The sequence below is a fragment of the Macrosteles quadrilineatus genome, unplaced genomic scaffold (genome assembly GCF_028750875.1).
Source record: "Macrosteles quadrilineatus isolate MER2022 unplaced genomic scaffold, UCM_ALF_1.0 Scaffold_4__1_contigs__length_99947679, whole genome shotgun sequence".
NCBI lineage: Eukaryota > Metazoa > Arthropoda > Insecta > Hemiptera > Cicadellidae > Macrosteles > Macrosteles quadrilineatus.
In genome coordinates, this window is record NW_026542597.1 from 94,232,222 (window position 1) to 94,255,288 (window position 23,067).

At 35.5% G+C, this 23,067-nt stretch overlaps 1 protein-coding gene across 1 annotated transcript in view; it reads right to left on the bottom strand.

The window, feature by feature from the left end:
* LOC128991495 (phospholipid-transporting ATPase ABCA1-like) overlaps positions 1-23,067 on the bottom strand; it is a 236,586-nt gene that overhangs the window by 60,782 nt on the left and 152,737 nt on the right. The window contains exons 25-28 of the mRNA XM_054414419.1: positions 19,421-19,687; positions 16,767-16,882; positions 16,210-16,354; positions 4,737-4,860 (exon numbers count right to left, since the gene is read on the bottom strand). Coding sequence (XP_054270394.1) covers positions 4,737-4,860; positions 16,210-16,354; positions 16,767-16,882; positions 19,421-19,687 — 652 coding nt within the window. The remainder of the gene's footprint in view (positions 1-4,736; positions 4,861-16,209; positions 16,355-16,766; positions 16,883-19,420; positions 19,688-23,067) is intronic.

A 23,067-nucleotide genomic window follows, 5' to 3' on the forward strand; every position in this document is an offset into this window, starting at 1 on the left:
GGAATTTAGTGTGACTGATTTTACGCAATGTGTATGCACTATTAAATGCAGTAAAATAAACAGTATCAGCAATTTGACACATACTTTCCCCCATTAGCTTGTCAACAACCTTTATCATTAGTAAGCGGTGGGAGTAACTATGATATTTTATACCAAAAACCACAAAGATCCAATAACTTTTGAACTGTAATTTTTACAGCAATAGCCCGAGCAAAATAGGAAAAATAGAGGAACAAATCTATGTATTCCCAATTTTTTCAAAAATGTGTCTGAGAAGGTCCCCTAATGAATATATGATAGGAAATAATAAAATCACCCTGCCGCTCTGGGTTGTGAGGGGGGGTGGTGGGAGGAGTAAATGCCCCAATTTGCGGTTTTTTGCTTATAACTTGAAAACGGCGTGTCGTAGCTTAAATTGTTCAATGTAAAAGTTAAAGTTAATTAAATTTGCTACAACTTCGATCGTTAACATTCAAATCAAAAAATCAAATCAAATCAAAAATCACTTTATTCACCTTTATAAATACAGGAATACATTATTAGGGTAAGAATAGTATTCCCCCGAATGGACTGCAAGTCCGTGCTCGAGGGAAGAGCTCTTACCAGCAGGAAATAGGTTTTTGTTATTGTCCATAGGTCAAAAACATGTGCACACTGTTTATAAATAATGTGTACATCTATACTTAATACGTATCAGGAGCTCCAATAAATGTATATATGCTATATAAATATATTGTATACTAGAATTAGTTAATAATAAACAGCCTTAAGCAACAATAAAATATTAATCTAAGAAGAAAAATTTATTTTGATAGCTATTATGGCGGCGTTTGATGTCAGAGATTAATTTAAATGTAAGGCGAGCGAATTACAGCCTCTGCAGCCTCTCGTCCCACAGTCATCAGCCACTCGCAGACCTTGCTTTTATACACAGCGACACTGCCTGATTCAGCATCAGTTATGTTGGGCGGCAAGTTGCGATAAAGGATGTGAGCTATGTAAAACATGTTATTTTTTAACGAACTATATGCTAGTTGTGGAGTGCGGTATCCAAAGTTATGCCTGTGTCTAGTGTGATAACTGTGTTGTAAGTTAGAAAAAATAATTTCCTTGTTGTTCTTAATGAAAAGTAAAAGTGTTTTGATAAACAATTGTCTAATATTTAAAACTGGGAATTCGGAAAAAAGTAAATTCGTTGAGTAATGTTTCGGCCTTTTAAGAATAATTTTGATTAAGATTTTCTGGGTTACGTGAAGAGGAGCCAATGTGGCAGCAGATACACCGCCCCACGCCAGTATGCCATACTGCAGCACAGACTGCACGTATGCATAGTAAACGTATTTGCAGTGATCAACGGTTAACACACGGCTTATTTGATAAAAGGCGTAGACCAGTTTCCTCAATCTTTGCTTTACATAGATAATATGAGGAGACCATGTCATCCTTTGATCAATGATCACCCCAAGGTACTTGTATTGGTCCACACAATCGACTGTGTCACATCCGCAGGTATTAGACCACAGATCGCCACATGAGTGAAGATAGAGTTTTCTAGGGCTAGGGTCACGAGTTCGAGATAAGAAAACTGGCATGCACTTGGTTTTTGATACATTTAATGTCAATGTGTTATGATCCAGCCAATTTTTTATTTTAAGTAAGTCAGATGCAGCTTGATGGTAAACATCGCCCACGTATTACCCGAGGACACTACCGCTGTGTCGTCAGCAAAAAGAAACAATTTACCATTGACTCTTAATTTAGTAATGTTATTGATATATGTTAAAAAGAGAAGAGGGCCTAGGTTACTTCCTTGGACGACACCATAGTCAATGTTAGTAATATCACTATTTTCGCCATTGATAGTAACGAACTGTGATCGACCAGTCAAATAGCTGCGGAACCAGTCAAGTGATGGGTTGTCAACGCCTATCAACTGCAGTTTTGTAATTAATTTATGCCTATCAATAGAATCGAATGCTTTGGCCAAGTCTAAAAAGGTTACAAGCACACGTTTTTTATCATCAATTTTTTCATAAATATGTTTTGAGATATTAAATAAGGCATGGGTAGTGCTTACGTTAGCTCTGAACCCAAACTGTGCGTTGTCAATGATATTATTTTCCTCGAGATATCTATACAACTGTTGCTTGACACATGTTTCAATTATCTTGGATACCGCACAAAGTAAAGAAATAAGTCTGAAATTTGATATCACATTCTTTGGGCCTGATTTATAGATCGGGATTACTTTGGCGATTTTGTAAGGATTTGGAAAAGTATTAGTTGATATACTTAAATTTACAATGTGAAATAAGGGTTGGTGTAAGACGTCTAGATTATGCTTTATCAGTTTAGAGGAAATGCCATCATACCCAGGTGCCGAGTTTCCTCTGATTTTGGTGACCACGTCTAGTAAATCTTGATGGGTAATTGGTTCCAGTGAGAACTGGGAGTTCACAGCAAAATCAGCATCCTCTATTTCGACAGGACCAACAGGCTGCAAAGCCTCGGCTAGCTGGGATCCGACGGAAGCTAAGTATTTGTTAAATTTATCACAGATGGAGGGGACAGTGTCGCTGTGTGCTCCAAATGCGCCGACTGGAAATTTGCATTTGGGATCCGCGCGACCCGCTACTTCGTTCACTATATTCTCAAATTTCTTTGGATCTCCTTGAGCGTCATTGATTTTATTTTTGTGAAAATCGTATTTTGCCTTTTTTAGTGTAGATTTTAATATGTTTCTGTATCTAACATAGCGCGCACGCAGTCTAGTATTAAAGGGGTGTTTATTGGTTAGTCTACTTAATTTGTCCCGATGACGTATTGATTTTAAGAGACCGTTAGTTATCCACGGTTTTATCTTGAACGTTTTAGCGGTAGTGGTAACGGTATATGAATTACGTTCAACAGTTGAAATAAGTATATCATTAAATATTTTTGCGGCAGAATGGACATCTATTGATGTATAGATTAGATCCCAGTTTTGAACGAGGAGATCTTGCCTAACATGTTCCCAGTTGATTGATTTTTGAGAGTGGTTGTTTACTCTCGGATTGGTTTTGGCAGTACTTTTAATTTCATGACAAATACTGTAGTGGTCTGTGACTGAGGTCTGTAGGACGGCTGTAAAGTTGGGCGGAAGTTTGACAAAGTAATGATCTATACACGTGTTACTTATTGGCCTTGTTACTTTGTCTATACACTGGATGAATCCTAGGTCACTCAGTATGTCTAAGTAACGGTCTTCCAAAGAATTTAATTGGGGGCTCAAAATGTCACAGTTGATGTCACCTGCAATTATTTTCATGCTAGAACAATTTGTTGAATTTGTTATATAATCATGTAAGCTATCAATAAAAATTTGCAAAGACGAAGCAGGACTTCGATATATAGCAGTTAAGTTACAATTCACGCCTGCCCACGTAAAAGTCAAGGAAAGACTCGTAGCGACACCGCCAATTAATAGCTGGTTACAGGAAGTTGATAATGAGTTATCTATGTATATTACTATTCCATCGTTCTGATTCAAGTTGTTGTAGCTTCTAAATATGTTATAGCCATCAATAGCCAACAAATCACTATCATCATTTAACCAAGCTTCAGTCAGAATAATACAATGAAATTTGTTTTTTATACCCTGAAGTGTTAATAGCAGGTCTGATGTTGTAGAAATAGCAGAGTTGAGCTGCAGCGGTTAATTCCCCTGATTATATAAAATAATTTAGACAGTTAGTTAACATGAACTAATTTAATTGAGAATAAGATAGAATACTGAATGCAACAACAACTGAATGTAAACAAGTCAACTATAAACAAACTCATAACAATATAGAAATATAACATAAATCATTATATGTTATAACAAATTAGGCAGGCAATGTGAATATGTAAGTTAGACATTACAACAAGGTCATCTATGTTTTTATTGTAGCTCCTGATATTTTGGCAAAAGACTCTAAACTTACAAAACGAGTTACTAATATCTAAATTATCATCAAATAACTTGTGATTCGGATTAACAATTTCTTTACAAATAATTATATTTACATATGGTTACATATTATTGAAGTAAATTTAATTCTCTACAACCTTCTTTCAGTCAATATATCAGAAAAAATAACAAGGAAGGAGAAAAAAATAAGATTTTAACGAGAAATGTGAGGTGAAATTCTGTTTTCAAACATTATATCTTTTTGAGCGCGGATATCTTTGAAACTATGCGTTTTTCACTGATAATGTCAACAATCAAAGTTGTAGCAAATTTAATTAGCTTTAACTTTTACATTGAACAATTTAAGCTACGACACCCCGTTTTCAAGTTATAAGCAAAAAACCACAAAAAATGGGGCATTAATATAACAAATTTTATTGTAAACATGGCAAGGTTTACATTTTATTCAGTGTTATTCTTCCAGATTGCTACAAAATGCAGGTTTACAGTCAACAGCTGCGTCCAGCTTATAGTTGGTTGTAACATCGCATGATTAATCAAAACAGCCCCCCCCCTCCTGCTCTTCTACTCATGCTTGTGATGGTGATTGGCATTGGCAGTGTTAAACTCACTAAAATGGAGACAAATTTATTAAAGTTTGTATCATTTATGTGAATTTTTTTAAATCTTTAAGGCATAAGCCTTAACCAAAAAGCAGATATTTATAGGCAGGTCTTCTAATGAGAGTCTAATAATAAAATATTATTGAATAATTTAATATAGTTTTGTGAATGTTCTAACTGACCAAAGGCAGCCAGGGAGTCCTTAGCAATCTGACTGCTGGCTAGTTTAAGAAGTCCTGAACCCAAGCAATAGTGGGGGAACACAAGGAACAACACTTTCAACACATCTGAGACCTCCTTCAGTTCCTGAAAACAATGATGAAACCATTATACAAGTTGAATCTTGTAAGGTGTCCACTACAGGTGTACCCTCTTAACCCAACTTGCATTAACCGATAATCTGACTACTTATCCGCTCTCACTTGTGAAATATGCCTGTTTATTTTAACCGACCTTGTTTTGAGAGTAGCTCGGTTTAACAGCCACTTTCTATGAATATCAGTATTTCCGCTCCCATGCTCAGTAATGTGAACCATACCCAAAAATTTATAGGATGTTACTGTAACTAAACATCCTGTCTCATAAGGAAATGGCTGCTTGAATCTTCAGTACAGCTCTGTACTGTACTATGATAGATTTGGAAAGCATAAATTAATATTACTAAAGGTATTGAAATAAGAATTTTTATTGACTCTTGCCTACGACTATAATATTTTCCACTTAAAGCATTTGACTTTACAGTGTTTTGAGTTTATTTGTGACTTTTATATGGAAAATAAAAGAGAATACCCCCGCCGCAGCAAACCTGCCAACTAAGTGAATTTCCATCTGTCTGAATTTATTTTCAATTAAATCTATTTAAATAACATTACGTTTAGTGAGTACCTAGGTTTGCTGCTACAAGGAAACTAATAAAGTGTAGTTTAGTAAAATATTAATATCTTAGTATAAAATAAATAAATTTGCCATGTTTGATCAAAATATATCCTTAGACAAGCAAACTCCAACATTTTACAATATTCTTCATAAGAATAACATAGGAATTTTAATTTTTTTTTATTTTCTCCATTACTGTTCTTTGTTCTGGTTTTTGGCCTGCCGGGATATCAAAAAATTAAAAAGTAATCGGTCCCGGGTCTAGGTGCCACCTACGGTAATAGCTACTACCCTATAGAGAAATTCGCCAAAAAGGAGATGTGTAGTTTATTTTGTAACTAGCTGTACCCGCGGGCTTTGCCCCGTTTAACTTCATAAGTATTCGCATGGCTCATTCACGTCCTGGTTGAAGTTCGTTCGCTACGCTCACTCACCTTTAGGTTGGAGCTCGTTCGCTGCGCTCACTTGCCTTCAGGTTAGCTCGTTCGCTACGCTAACTCGCCTCCAAGTTGAAGTTCGTTCGCTACGCTCACTCACCTTTTGGTGGGAAATTAGCTGTTGTTATAACTTTAAAAAAAAATTATAATGCTGCACCCTGTTGGTAATCCTTGTAACTTGTATGCTATTGAACATCATAGAACAGAACCAACTTGTTTAATTGAAACAGCTGTTAAGATTCATTAATTCCTTTTAAATATGAAAAACCATAAGGTTAACATGGGGAACTACAGAGCCACTGGGGCGTAGCCCGAAAGGATTTTTGGGATAATAATATGCTTTAATGTTAATCGGGAATATGAGCTATCATCATGCCAAATTTCAGCCCAATCCGTCCAGTAGTTTATGCGTGATTGAGCAACACACAAACACACACACAAACTCACAAACTTTCAGATTTATAATATTAGTAAGATAATGCAAGCACGACTTCAGAATAATAAATACATAATTTCAAATGAATAGCAATTAATTTTTTTTGTTTTTAGAGATTGCCCTTTTAACCGACCTTTTGAGTTATCCGACTTAGGTCTGGTCCAATTAGGGTTGGTCTACTGTATTTATTTCAGACAAATCGTTGATCCATAGCCGTTCTTATTGGCAACACCCTAATCACCCGCCACCTGGGTCCGGCTTCACATATGCTAGGCTATTAAGATTAATGAGAGTAAATAAACATAAAAAAATTCCCATGTTATTCTTATGGAGAATAAGTAAACTGTTGTAGTTTGCTAGTTTATGGATATATTTCCATCAACCTCGGCAAATTCATTAATTTTAAACTAAGCTACTCACATTTTACTAAAAACCACACTATATTACCCTCCATGTAGCAGCAAACCTAGGTATTTGTTATACGTAATGTTACTTAAAAATTCAATAGATTTAATTGAAATTCCAATCTGGTAAATGGAAATTCACTTAGTCTGCCAGGCTTGCTGCGGAGGGGGTAATTTTATGGACTATTTTGATTCTATATTCTTATAACGAAAGAAAGGTTTGCAATAAGATCCATCATCAGATAAATTTTTTTTATACTATGGTACCACATACGGTACCATCTTACCTGTGCTAAATGGGAAAATCTATATAAATAAAATTAGAGTTTTGTCTGTACATTGCTTAGAATAATGAATTTTTTGGTTATTTTTACATTTCATAGGTCAGAGAAACCGAATCAAACCTTATCTCAATTTCTGTCTGTCTGTCTGTCTGTCTGTCTGTCTGTCTATCTGTCATTCTCTTGGTAACGCTAAAATACGCACTTTATTACAACTACTCCTCAATAACTATAGCACTGTCCCGCCTGAAACTTATTTTCCAAATACTATACATATATGAGATGGTTTTAGACGTATTTCATCGAATATGAGACAGTTAGATATTTAACAGTAAACCCTTGAAAATCAAGTTTTTGTCGATTTTTGACGTGGAATTTCTGGAAGCCCATGTTAACCTTATGAGAAATGAAATTATTGAATCTTAACAGCTGTTTCAATTAAACAAGTTGGTTCTGTTCTGTGATGTTCAATAGCATTAAAGTTACAAGGATTACCAACAGGGTGCAGCACTAGCACTATTATTTCTTTTACATTTATGACAACAGCTAATTTGCAACCTGGAGGCGAGTGAGCGTAGCGAACGAGCTAACCTGAAGGCAAGTGAGCGTAGCGAACGAGCTAACCTGAAGGAAAGTGAGCGCAGCGAACGAGCTCCAACATACAGGTGAGTGAGCGTAGCGAACGAACTTCAACCAGGACGTGATTGAGCCATGCAAACGAGATCAGATAGTAAAAATAAAAGTAAGCCTACCGTTATAGGATCGACCGGCAGACACAGAGGTAATTTAACCTTTTATTGATTGTCATACCGATCCGGAACAACAAAAAACAACATAAAATGAAGCTATGTATAATAGTTTGGCCAGCATATCTTAAAATATGCAAACCAACTGCTGTTCTTTATATAAGAAGGTTTCAACTGAATATTATAAGATCCCCGTGCGTAGAACGGGTACACAGCTAGTTATTGAATATAAGATCTATTCAAGACAAAAACTCTTTATATAGTAGTTATATTGAGTGGAACTTATTTTTATTAGATTTTGCATCAAAAATAACCCCCAAAAAATGTGTCACATGCCTATATTGTCTCATAATTAAAAATTTAATTTTCAGTTTTAAAAAGAGTTGCAGATGCGACAATGCCAGTTTTTGCTCGCCACAGCCTTGTGTACTAGAGAAGGTTGGTCCCATAATGATGACATGAAAATATTTCCCACCAAACCAACCTCAAGGCCTTTTCACACCGGCGTACTGGACGTTCTGTACGTCTACTACGGTTTTATTTTAACAAATCGCTGACCATGTTATCATATGAGCTCGTTCACACCGCAAGTTCAGGTAGTCCGTAAGGTCCTGAATGTCGGCGATGGTTTTGTGTGAATCGCTCGGAGAGTGATTTTTCTAAAACGTTTGCGGCGTCCATGGGCTAGCTCATGCGCAGTAGACGCTTCAAAACCACGTGCTCAGCTGCCGCGTGGTCTGCTGTGTGTGTGAATCTATCTATCTTCATCTAGTTCCAGATCGTGCATTAAATTATGGTACTCTCTAAAAATTCAAACTCATGCCAAATTGTCTTTCGTACCCAGTAGAACCTGGTTATTTCTAAAACCTCTATAACTACTTATAGAGAATTTAGTTTTTCGTTCAGAACGTTCTGGGGGGATTTTTTTTTTCAGAACGTTCTGAACGAAAAACTAAATTCCGACTCTAACATACTATTTGATAGGATAGAAATTGTCAACAATGTATCTAATGCTAACCATTATCAGTTGACGCACCCCCACCTCAAAGGCCAATGTCACCGCTTCGACAACGGCTAGTTCCGTCGTGTCCGCCGTGCTACCTGCGTCAGTGTGTCTGTAGAATTTCGGTAGCGTGTGGAGTGGACTGTATTTATAAGTTAAGCGGAGTTTGAATCTTCAAGAACAAATTAGAACACTGAGATACAATTGACAAATAGTATAATATTAACAAATAAACTTTCAATGATTTTACAGAACTTTAAAGAGAGATTACAAAAGAGAGAGAGGGATCTTCATTCTAGATGTTTTGTTTTCAACTAACAAAATTACTAATAAATTATTTCATTGTTAAATCACATATGTTGTTTTAAACATTAAAACAAATTAAAAACCAATGCCATCTGTATTTATTTTTAGTTGATAGAAAGCATTATTATAACAAAGTTAATTATACTGAATATTACAGAACATACCCCCGCCCGTGAACCACTAAGAGGGGTTCACCTAATAATTGAGAGAACAAAAAAATGTATTTAGAAATGAACATATTTACAACAAACTTTTGGTTAACAGTCTAACTTCTTTCGTTATTCATCATTGATTGGTAGGGGTGAGACTTTAGTTATAGGTCTGGAGAGTGTTCCTGATGAAGTTTTTAATTGTACAACTCGTACAAGACCATCTTGCCCTGGGGAAGTTGAAATGACACGTCCCATTCGCCATGAAAGGGGAGGTTGGTTTGGTTCATGCAATAGGACAAGATCTCCAGTTTTGATGTTAGGTTGAGGACTTCTCCATTTCCCTCGTTGTTGCAACGTGTAGAGGTATTCTTTTTGCCATCTTTTCCAAAAACTTTGGGTTAATGCTTGAACAAACTTCCACCTTGACAATCTGTTTGTTGAGACATCATTCCAGTCAGCTTCGGGAAGAGATAAAAGAGGTCCTCCAATCAGAAAATGACCTGGAGTTAAGCAATTAATTTCGCTGGGGTCAGATGAAAGTGGGGTTAAGGGCCGTGAATTTAGAATTGCTTCGATGCGAGTTGTTAGTGTGATGAACTCTTCAAGAGTAAGAATCTGTTCACCTATGACTCTCCGAAGATGGTGTTTGACACTGCGGACAGTTCTCTCCCAAAGGCCACCTTGGTGCGGAGCTGCGGGAGGTAAGAAATGAAATTTAATGTTGTTTTCCATTGAAAACTTACTAAGAGCTTCTTGAGTTTCTTTCTGAATGAAGAGATTCTTTACAATCTTTTGGACTTCATTAGCGGCACCTACATAATTTGTTCCGCAGTCCGAGTAGATGTTGCTACACAACCCTCGTCGAGAGACAAATCTTGTCAATGCTGCTAGGTAAGCTTCGGAACTGAGATCCGTAACAACTTCTAAATGTACAGCCTTGACAGAAAAACAAATAAAGATACAAATGTATACTTTGATTGGACAGGACTTCCTTAATTTGCAAGGTTTAACTGAGAATGGGCCTAAAAAGTCCGTCCCGCAGTTGTTGAACACTCTTGAGGGCAGGACTCGTTGTGGAGGAAGATCTCCCATTTTCTGAGTTGTTGTCTTAGGATTGCATTTGAAGCATCGGATGCACTTGTAAACTCTTCTTCGAATAATACTTCGAGCAGATAGGATCCAAAACTTCTGAGATAAAACGGCTTGTAAAAACTGAGGTCCAGCATGCAAGTGTTTCAAATGGTAATGATCAACGATGAGATTGGTGACATGGTTAGTTTTGGGCAATACAATAGGATGCTTTGCAGCGTAGGATACTTGAGAGTGCTTAAGGCGGCCTCCAACACGAATCAATCCATTTTCGTCTAAGAAGGGGGAGAGAGACGCGAGACGAGAGGAACAAGGTTTTCCATCTTTCAATCTAGAAATATCTTCAGAAAAGACAGTTTGCTGAATCATTTTACAGATAGTGATTGTTGCTTTATCAAGCTCTTCAAGCTTTAAAAACCCTGATTCTTTAACCTGGTTTTTTAGATTATTTTTGAAGCGTAGAATGTAAGCGATGACTCGCTGGAGGGTTGACCAAGATGAAAACCTGTTGAATAAGTCTGGTTTTTTAGTTGTAACCATTATTGGTAAAGGTTCGACCTTACGTTCTGGCAATTGTTCGTCTTGGAGAGGGGTGAAGCGAGGAATAGGCCATGATTCCTGATCCAGAGATAACCAATTGGGACCGTTCCACCATAAACTGTTGTCTTTCATAGAAATGGGAAGGGTTCCTCTACTGGCAATGTCAGCTGGATTACAATGAGTTGAGACATGTTTCCATATGTAAGTAGGAGTAAGTTCCTGAATTTCTGAGACTCGATTTGCAACATAAACTTTTAAGCGGTAGGGTACAGTTTTTATCCATGACAAGACTACAGATGAATCACACCAAGCATGTAATTCGTTGACAAGGTAATCTTGAGAGAGTAGGGAGTTGCAATAGTTTAGGAGTTTGGACAAAAGATGGGCACCACACAATTCTAGTCTAGGGATGGAGATCTTCTTAAGAGGAGCAACTCGAGCTTTGGCAATTAATAGATGTACGTTGATTTCTCCGGAAGAACTTACACATCGCAAGTAGACACAAGCTCCGTAACCTGTTTCAGACCCATCACAAAATCCATGTAAACTGATATGAGCAGCATCAGCTACGGAAACATATCGAGGTAAGCTAAGTTCACTTAAGAAAGGGAGTTGTTGGAGGAACTTAGACCATTTTTCAGTTAGATCCGGAGGTACAGGCGCATCCCATGATAATCCTAGTGCCCATAAAACTTGTATCAACGCTTTTACCCAAAGAGTGACTGGAGTCAACCAACCGTTTGGATCAAATATTCTGCTAACTGTTCCAAGTATACCTCGTTTAGTGGGAGGTGTGTCTGGGATATTCAACTGATAAGAAAAAGTGTCTGAGTTAGGTGACCATTTTATACCTAGAACCTTGAAATAAGGTTGATCTGAGGAGTTGAAATATAGAGGAGTTTCTTTGTAAGAGTCGGGAAGAGTTTCCATGATTTGAGGGCAGTTGCTAGTCCATTTCCTCAGTTCGAAACATCCTTTTAAGAGAAGTTGTTCCACCTCATTTCTTAGTACCAAAGCTTGTTCTATGCTGTTGGCACCTAAAATTAAATCATCTACATATACTTGTTTCTTTAAAGCCTCAGCTGCCAGAGGGAAGTTTGTGCCTTCATCGGTGATAAGTTGGTGAAGTGTCCTTAGTGCCAAGTAGGGCGAACAGTTGAATCCAAACACAACCGTAGTTAAACGGTAAACTGAAAGGGGGTCGTCTTTGTCATCTCTCCAATACAACATTTGATAGTTTCTATCATCTGGGTGGATCATTATTTGACGAAACATTTGTTTGATGTCACATGAGAAAACAATAGGGGATAGTCTAAACTTTAACAGAATATCATTAAGATCATTATGTAGTTTTGGCCCGGTAAGTAGAATATCGTTAAGGCAGACACCTGAGGAGCTGCGTGCGCTTGCATCGTATACTACACGAAGCTTGGTAGTTGAGGAATCTACTTTGACAATAGCATGGTGAGGTAAGTAAAATTGTTTATTATCACTGTTTGGAGGAGGGTTAACAGGTTCCATGTGACTAGATGACAATAAATCATGTATGGCTTTACTATACTCTGCTTTAACTTCAGGCTGACTTTCTAATTTTCTTTCAAGTGATAGGAATCTATTGCGGGCGCAAAATGATGAGTCACCAAGAGGGGGATGATTTTCTTTTATGGGTAGCCTAACAAAGTAGCGTCCATCTGAATCCCTAGAGATCGTGTTTAGAAAGTGATTTTCACAAATTTCTTGTTCAGATGTTACATGAAGTTTGATGGGAGGTTCTTCTAGAGTCCAAAATTTCTGCAGAGAATTGTGCAAATCAATATCTTGAGTACTTAATAAAGAAGAAACATTACCCTTGCATTGAGGGGCTGTTTTGTGTGGGACTACAGCAGGAAGAGTTGGGGCAGAGCCTATGATAAGATATCCAAATACAGAATTCATGGCAGCAGGAAGATCCTTGTTAATGATGATGCGTTCACCAGTGATTACTTTAGCGAATAGATCAGCACCTATGAGCATATCTATCTTACTAGGCAAATGAAAAGTTGGATCAGCCAGGACCAAATGTTTGAAGTATTCTTTAACATTAACTGGAACTTCTGAGTGTGGGAGGTTTGAGGTTATTCTGTCTAGAATAAGGACTGGGTTGTTATCAGCAATCATTTCTCCGCTAAGAGACGATATGTTAACTTTTGACACACCTTTAGATTTAACTTCTACTGATGATAGGCCATCTATCTTGGAATTACTGGAAAATGTCCGTTTGAGCATAAGCAGGTTAGCAATATTTTCTGTTACGCAGCTTACCATAGATGCGGAGTCAATAACGGCTCGGGCTACAACTGTGTTACCGTTATTAGCTTTCAAGTGTACCAATGCAGTGGCTAGCAATATAGTGGTATTAGGGTTCGAGGAGACAGCTACAAAGGGAGGTTCAGGGTGATCATATGTTTTATTCATTTCCTTGGGCATCGAAACATTATCTTTAGGTTTTGGATTAAGCTTATCATTAGGCCTATTATTAGTTTGATGTAAGAGGGAGTGATGTTTCAGTTTACAGTGAAAACATGTTTTATTTGACTTACAGTCTTTGACAGAATGAGCGGTACCCAAACAGTTCAAACAGAGGTGGGTTTTCCTCACAAAGTTGTATCTTTCCTGTACGGACAAATCTTTAAACTCTGAGCATTGGTAAATGTTGTGATCACTTTTACTACAAAATGTGCATGTGGCGTTTGAGTCTCTGAAAGCTAGTAAAGTAGTGCGGTTTGGTGTAGACTTATGTAGGCCTATCTGAGAGGAGTGAGGGCTGGACCTCTTACTATTTTGAGCGAAACCTACATTGCTATTGCTTGAAGTAGTTCTAGGGAACTGAGAGTTAGAGAGGTTAGCAGCTTCTAAGTAAGCACATTCATTTTCTAAAAATGTTATTACTTCATCCACGGTTGGTAGGTCTTGAGAAATAACGCGTAAGCTTTCAAACTTTTTGCGAGTGTCTGTGGGTAATTTCCTTAGTAACATGGCTGAGAGCAAGATATTATCCTTGGCTATGTCATGATTGAGTGCAATGAGTGCTTGGGCATTTTCGTTATACTGAGAAATGAACGAGCGAATGTTCTTGAGGGAGGAGTCACTTAGGTTAGGTAAGTCTATTATGTTGTTGAGGTGTATGCTTATGATTTTCCTACTGTTTTGATACCGTTTTTGGAGAAGATCCCATGCTACATCATAGTTTTCAGCAGTGATTGGTAAATTCTTTATAAGATTGAAAGGTTCTCCCTGTAGAGTAGAAAGCAGATATTGAAATCGCTCAACTTTAGATATGTTTTCATTATCATGAACAGATACTTGAAACAGGCTTACATAAGACAACCATTGTTCTGGTGAACCATTGAAAGTTTTTAGAGATAGAGGAGGGAGTTTTAGAGAGTGGCTATCTTGGTTTGAGGAAGAGCTACTAGGCCTATGGGGTAGGCTACTTGATGGAGTATTTGTTATTGAGTCAGTGTTTAGAACAGGCCTATGACTTGTAGGATCTTGAGAAAGGTGTTTCTTCGTGAGAGTTTGAATTCCTACACATAAGTCAGATATAGTATCTTGTAATTGAAAGAGTGTATCTTCTTCATAATCATCGGGAAGCGTGTCACTATTAAATAGTTTCTCAAGGGAGGTTTCAAATTCTGAGTATTTTCTAAGTGTTTCTGAATCTAAAAGTTTCAACTTATTTATTTGTTCTTGGGACAAATCAGGTAATAAATCTAAAGCTTGGATGTTAGTTTGGATTTTGGCTAAACGATTCGCAATTGAGTTTAATTGCCTGGAGAGGGTGGTGAATTTCATTTTTTTGTTGTAAATATAAAAACAATTATTCTGAGTATTCAGAGAGAGAGATTAGAGATTGTCATTATTTTCTGCAATAGGAGACACAGATAACAGATGGCATTGTTACATTAGCGCTATTAGTGGTTGCTATGAGCATTACAAAATACCAAATTGTACAGTTTGATACAAATTGAAATGTCAATTAATAACTTACAACAAAAACAATATGCATAAAATATAGAGGAATCAAAGTCCTTTAGATATTGACCTTTTAGATCTACAGTAGTCTTGGTAGTCTTCTTACTTCTTACTGATGAGAAAGGAGTGAGTAGTTCATTTTTAAGGTTTGCAAGTTGGAGTTGGAGTAGAACTAATTGTGACTTATAGTTACCAAAAGAGCTGAATTTCAGACGATCTGCGGCCGAAGGACCATGTAGAATTTCGGTAGCGTGTGGAGTGGACTGTATTTATAAGTTAAGCGGAGTTTGAATCTTCAAGAACAAATTAGAACACTGAGATACAATTGACAAATAGTATAATATTAACAAATAAACTTTCAATGATTTTACAGAACTTTAAAGAGAGATTACAAAAGAGAGAGAGGGATCTTCATTCTAGATGTTTTGTTTTCAACTAACAAAATTACTAATAAATTATTTCATTGTTAAATCACATATGTTGTTTTAAACATTAAAACAAATTAAAAACCAATGCCATCTGTATTTATTTTTAGTTGATAGAAAGCATTATTATAACAAAGTTAATTATACTGAATATTACAGAACAGTGTCTCTTATAAAATGTAGCCGGCTACTTTCTTTAAATGTGCTTTGTGTCGTAAATGTGTGAACTTTATGTGTCGACATGTGTTTGTACCTCATAACGAAGACTTCTGTCGGATTTTGGACCAATCAATTTGATGAAAATGGGTTTGAAAATGGGTCATTTCTGACCCGAAACTAGTCACCCTTTGACTATTTTAGGACTGACGACGGAATAAAAAAGGTACGTAACCTATCATATCATTCTACATCAGTCCTGGTGGCAATAATGTTTATATTTAATTGTGCCTGTATTTTGTAAACTATTGTACTAGGTCTTATTATATTGATTGATTACATGTAAGTATTCATTTGCTGTATTAATAACAGCATTATGTATTTTGTGACGATTGTTAATGCATTGTGAAATGTCTAAAACAATAAATTGTTTTGATTTTATTTTATTTGATTTTAACAGTTTTAACTCTATTCTGATTAAAAAGTTTGCATTCCTTATAAACTAAGCTTGAATTGGATATGCAATATAACAATAGTATTACAAAAACAAAAATTTAAAAACATATTCCTTTTTAATAGTTATACAGTCAAAACTCAAAAATTGTTTATATATTAGCATAATGTCAAATTTCATAAAATGTCAAAGGTAATACAATTCCAAGCAACTTTATAGTTAACACTTGAAATCCACATCTCTTTGTTTTCAAGTTTTAGTTATAGAGGTTTTAGAAATAACCAGGTTCTACTGGGTACGAAAGACAATTTGGCATGAGTTTGAATTTTTAGTTACCTCATCATCAAAGACGCTGAGTACAAAGGTGGTGACAGTTGTGATGATGCCTATGAACATGTTACAACACGCCAGAGCAACAAATGACGAGCTTGGAACATCAAAGTAGAAGCTGAATGGATACATTAGAGCTGTACACGACCACCTGTAAGACAAGTTTTACTGACAACAGTGTTTAGTGGATAAAGGGAAGGTAGGAGTCAGGACTCCACTGAAATTTTACATAAAATATTAGTGTTATCATCTAAGTTTCGTTTTTTGTCCAAATGCGCATGAAATAAAATGAAAAAAGGTAACAGTTTAAAAAAACATTTTCAATTTCAAATCTAATGTAATTTTGATTACAATCAAAATTTTCCCGTGATTTTCTCAGTTCAAATTGAATTGCAGTTGAAAGTTGAAGAGTTTAAAGTTGCAGAGTTTAAAAGTAAACTTTTAGGATAATGAAAAAAAAAACAGATTTTTCTTAATTTATTAACTTAATACAATAATTTTCATGGTAATTACTCTTATCTAAGATTGAATAAGCTTAGAGTTGTTAAAAACTAAAATATTACCCATACAACAGCAACAGCGCAACTAATCCTGGGAAGTTGGTGGGTGAAACGTAAGATTTTTCGTCAAAGGCAAGAAATACAAACACACACAATGCAGCTGCAAGCAAGTAGCAGGCCTAAAACCAAGAGAAACAAATGGTATCAGCAAACTGACACATACTTTCTCCCATTAGCTTGTCAACAATCCTCATAATAGGTAAGCAGTAGGAATAACTATGGTACTGTATTTCTAAAGATAAAATCACAAAAATTGCAATAAATTCAAACAGAAAATTTTATATAATTGCTTTTTGTGCCATTTTATTTAGTGTTTAAAGGTCCTCTAAATTTAAATCAAAATTGTTCAAGCTGTTTTTGTACAAATCTTATTTTTCTGGATTTGTATTTGAAAATTTAGGTTTCAAATAAATTGATGTAAAAAACACCAGGGATACCTTGTACATTCTACATGTACCCAAATAGTAAATTTAATAAAAATCGGTCGAGAGGTGAAGTCTGTATTTCTCTTTATATTATACTAGTGCACCTGTTGCTCGAATTCGAGCAACTGCAAAATATTAAAGGTTTTTTTTTTAAACGAATAACAGTCATAATTTTCGTTGACTTAAAAGAGTCAACTCAAAGATAATGTAATCAATCACTCCACTCCAGTTATCGAAACTGGAAACAAACTCACTCTGAAAACGAACGTTCACTCCACTCCATCTATCGAAACTGAAAACGAACTCACTCCGAAAACGAACACTCTTGTGTGTATCATGTGTTTACTATATATAAACAGCTGTAATTAATACAAATTATTCGTCTGTTTAAGTAAACAAAATCTTTTCTTCATAAGAAATACATTGGGATTTTGATGGCCTGTGGGGCAAAGCCTGAAGACTTTTATTACAAATTTGTGAAAGGGGGCGTCTACACAAAAAATACTTAATTTTGACCCCTCGTTTGTAAAAATCTGTCAATTATTAACGGAGGAGTAGTGTTTTGTAGAAATCGCCTTCACGTATTATATATAAGGATTGTATGTTTCTGTGTTTCTTGTCGTGTTGCCTTTAAGAGTATCAAATAATAATAACTGCTCCCTTAAAAAGTTTCTTTAATTACTAATTTTGATTAAAAAAAGGTTAGGCTTCTTGGATACAAAATCACAATAGCTTGCTTTTACATACAACTTGAACAACAGAAGTACAGTAACTAAATTAATGTGAACAATTTCTTCTAAAATACTATTGAACGGGCAAAGTTGATTTCCACTCTAGACTAGACTCAGAAGAACTCCCATTCTCTTCAAAAATAAGTAAAAAAGGCAAAACAGAATCAGCGCTTTCTTCATCAAGTGTAGAACAAGTGAAATTACACTATATTCCCGATTATTACTTTATTTAAATTATGCATTTATATTTTTGAGCTAATGTATTCAGTATTGCTTTTATTTATTTTGTTAACCATGTAGAGTCAATAATGTTTATAAAATAAAATTCAGTTACTATCTACACCATTACATTCTGTATTCCTCTCTGTATCTCCACACCCCTCTCTCGGTTCCCACTCAATATGGCCAAATATTTAAGTATTTCTGTTTTAACTTCAATATTATTTTACCAATAAACTAAAGTGTTAAACCAATACACACTTGTTATTATTAATAAACCATAAAACCGTTGGGTACACATAGAAACACATATCATTTCGAAAACAACTTTAAGCGAATTTCCCTATAGGAAAGTAGCTATTACCGTAGGTGGCACGGTAAGACCTAGGCCCGGGACCGATTTACTTTTCCATTTTGATGTCCCCAGAGGCCAAAAACACTATTCGTTCAAATTTGTATATATGTATATATATATATAGATTTATATATATATGTGTGTGTCTGTGAACGCGATAACTTGAGTAATTTTTGTCCGATTTTGATAAAATTTGGTTTAAAGGTGTAAGGCGAAATAAACTTGAATGACTTCGTGAACCAGCATGATCGGACCATGGGAACGGGGTTTTACAGGGGGTTTTATGGGGTAAAAATTAGTTTTTCTCATTTTTGACCCCTAAAACACCAAATTTCCCAATTTATCTCTAGACCATATTAAAGAGCTTAAAAAAGCAATTAATTTAGTACATCAAAGTGTTTTTGTACGGTTATTGGTAATGGAGTTTAACCTAATGGAATTTTTACTTAAACATACTTTATTAGTTTCAGTTTCCTTGTCGCAGCAAACCTAGGTACTCGTTAAACGTAATGTTATTTAAATAGATTTAATTGAAAATCATTCAGAGAAATGGAAATTCGCTTAGTCGGCAGGCTTGCTGCGGCGGGGGTATTTTGGATTCAGGGGGGGCACAAAACAAATATTTTCACACAAAACTCACATCTCAAAATTTAAATTTTAAAACTGACTTCAACTTTGAAACGGGAACAGAACATCTTGTTCTAATCATATCCAATGCTTTTAGCTACATATTAACTTTGTAAATCTAAATCCAGTTCTTAGCTCTTTGTCTATCTATAAAACTTCGTCACATGCAAATTGATACATAGAAACAGGTGTCAATGCTTAAACTACTTTTTGTAGAGTTAGGGAACACCTATGCCAAAACTTGAAAATATTTGTAAGACGACAATCATTCTATATAACAGTGTGATGTATGTAACATACCAAGTCCCAGGTGTAGGTTTGTAGCCAGTAGATGAGTCTGTTGACGCCAGATACCATCTGCAGATGCTTAGAGTTGGTAACTCTCTCTTCTATCAGGTACAATGTGAATGACGCAGGTACAAAGCTCAGAGCAAACAACACTGCGATAGCATGGAGCAGTGAAACTCCACTTGTGCTTCTGTCAACAACAAGGATTTCTTGAATGAAGTTTTCAACCCTCCAGGGGACGAACATATGTGGAAAAGCAATAAAAACCACTGAAACACACTATTTTGGTCATTACTGGAAGGAGAAAGCAGGCTATTTTTTTGTTCGCTCAAGCAGTTAAACTTAAGGGGAGGGTTAGGCCATGAAATAGCAGTGGTGGGGAGGAGTTAGTTCCAAATCTGCTCGTCTCAGTAATTAAAGCAGTCCAAGATCGGTAATTTTCACCAGAGCGCACAAACACTTTCAGGCCTAATCTTTTTCCTAAAAGTGATATCCATGGACATATGATACAAATTTAGATTAATCTTATTAACCTTTATTTCATAAGATTCAAATATATCAATAGGCTTTTCTATTAAGTTCAACAGAAACATTTGTACAAGTTAATATTTCTATCCAGTTACTCATTCGTATTTTGTATTTCTATAATGCAAAATTATGTTTATACATCAGTAAAACCATTTAGATATCATGTCACGTACTCATTTTCCTTTATTTTTACCAATTATCTGTTTTTTTCTAATGAGATGATAATTTGGTCAAAAAGATCGATGCACTCATTAGTGTCTTTGAGATGGCTTTACACCAGTATTTAACAGACCTAACAGTATATTGAGGATGAGCATGTAGTTCATAAAAAAACAAGTATAATCTTTTCAATACAGTGTCAAGCAAAATGAAAAAATCATTTTCCTGCTACATAAATACTCACATAATCTCAATACCAAGCTGTTTGCGAGTAAAGTTCATCGGGTGGTTGATAGTATTGATGCTGTATTGTGACTGATTGTTAGGTACAAACGATCGCAGCACTACGTCACAGACAATGGAATAAACCCAGACGTATCACTGCGCCATGCGTAGGGCCCCGTCACATCCTGCCTCTAGCGGAGAATCGAGGAAACACGCAGTCTCGCCAGTCGCGGGCCGCGGCAGTCGCCGGCTTGCAATTAATTGCAGCACTAGCAGTTCAACTCAACGCCAAATTCTCGTCTATCATTCCTCCTCCGCAACTCGCGCGGTCCACCGATACCGTACTCCCTACGACTGCCCGTGCATCCATCTGCCTGCGGACAACATTTATTTTTCATTGTGTGATTAATTTAATCACATTTGCGACAAAGTTTAGCAATAAATTATACATGGTGTTCAAAAAAAGTGGGGGACATATTTTACCTAGTGATTCCTTGAGTAAAAATAAAGAGAAAATCAAGAATAATTTTTTTCCAAATCGCTTCGTTACTCAAATATCCGCCATTTTGTATTTTTGACATAAACTTGTTTATACCTATTTTAATGTTTTTAACAGATTTTTATGAAACTTGGTATGTATGTTAAGGTAGAAAAGACCCGTGTTGGAAAAAAAGTTCATCTAGATTCAACCTACAATTTCAAAATAATGGCCATTAAAACATTTAAATTTAAATTACTCAAAACTGGCTGGTTTTTTGAAAATATTCCAAGTACAATTTTAATTATCTATTATTTTAATTAGTATTATTTTAATTATTATTTAGCATTTTTAATTATCTATCAAACGATACCAAGTTCAAAAAGATCAAATAAGAAATAGCTGAAATATTAGGATTTTTAGTTGTAAACGGGGCAAACCTGACTATATTCTGCCTTATTCTACCCCATTTTAGCAATAAAAGTTTTAGCACTAAATTTTATTCAGTGTGTAGTACTGTAATAGAGCGGAGCGAAGCGAAGCTCGTTGGGATCGGCTTCAATACAAACTTCCATAGACACAAAACAAAAACAAAAATCACTCAAAATGGCTTAACTTATTTTAGCCAAACTTTCCACGATGCTTTGTTTCCACAAAAAGGAATTCGGAAGATTTAAGACCAAACAATTAATTTAAATTTTTGATAATCTATATAAATAAAATTACAGATTTGTCTGTACATTGCGTAGAATCATGCAGTGTTTGGTTATTTTTACGTTTCATAGCCTAAGAAAGCCGAAACGAGTCTTCTCAATTTCTGTCTGTAGGTCTGTTTGTCTGTCATTGTGTCATTCTGTATGGACTTCAAAATGTTAGTTTTTACTATGAAAAAGATAAAACATTAAGTGAAAGATTTTTTTAGCAAACCATCATGAATTTTTAAAGCTTTACGTTGTTAACGTATCAATTTTTTGTGGCCTTTGTATTTATTTACTTAATTATATATTTGCCAACGGATTCACACGAATTTTACAGTTGGATTACAAGTTGTGAATTGCTCAATATGACTAAATAGCCTATAAATAAAACGAATATCAAAAGTAACAATAGTAAGAATACAGTACATGCAAATACTTGGACAAAGAAAGAACTAAGAGTAACGAGAAGTAAATACACAAGTTGGTTGAATAACAATAATAATGAAAATATGTATACAATAAATGTCGCATTGACCAATCTAGGAAATAATAAATAATAAAGACTACAACAACCATGATGAATAATTTCGTGAAAACAAAAATAATATGGCAATGATAAATATTTGAAGTGAATAGTTATTGTACATTATTACCCATCTAAATATTCTTTTGTACTTCGTTTCATAATTTATGCCGTCATTTCAATAACATTTCGAGTCATTTTCGGACTAAGCAAAGCAAATACAAATTGTCATTCCATACGGCATTTTCACTGCACGATAATTAGGCCTAAATACGATTATCATAAAATTTGACGACACTATCAAACATTTCAAATAATTATTTTGTAAATACTTTGCTCTGGTTGGTTAAAGCGTAGCAAATCCCCTAATTCAATTCTGTGTTTGTGTGTGTTAGGTTTTATCAACAGATGTAAAGATCAAAATGTTTCTATTTCGTGTTCTCTTCCCGTTGCAAAGCACGGGTACAACAGCTAGTTAGATATAAAATATTGACTAACACGATAGGGTGAAATTTAATTGCGAAGCATTCGTTTTGTAAACATTGTAAACCGTCAGATATTGTATTTGAGAAGGTTTATATGTATTCCTATAAAGTAATAGCACAGACCACGGAAACCTATTACAGTATTATATTGTCTGTGGTAATAGTTTTGCCAGCATATCTGGAAAATGCACACTAAATATGCAAACCAACTCCTGTTCTGAATTTGAAGGTTGAAGGTTTCAACTTACTAAAAGATCCCCGTACGTAGAACGGGCACACAACTAGTGCCTATATAATTTTAAAGAAACTCAAAGTTTTTAAATTTTAACATTGGCCTTAAAGGTTGCCATGATGGTTATAAAATAACGACGTATATGTAAACAAAACGAAGAATCATAGCATATGTTTTAAATCAAGTTAAAATATGACCTAAACACAGTACAAAGGATAAACATTCTGATGATAGGTTGACAGGTGATGACCACTGATCAATATGGTACGGAAAGTCGTAAGTTTACATTTACGTCGCCATTTGGTAACTACCACTGATGGAATAGGTGCAT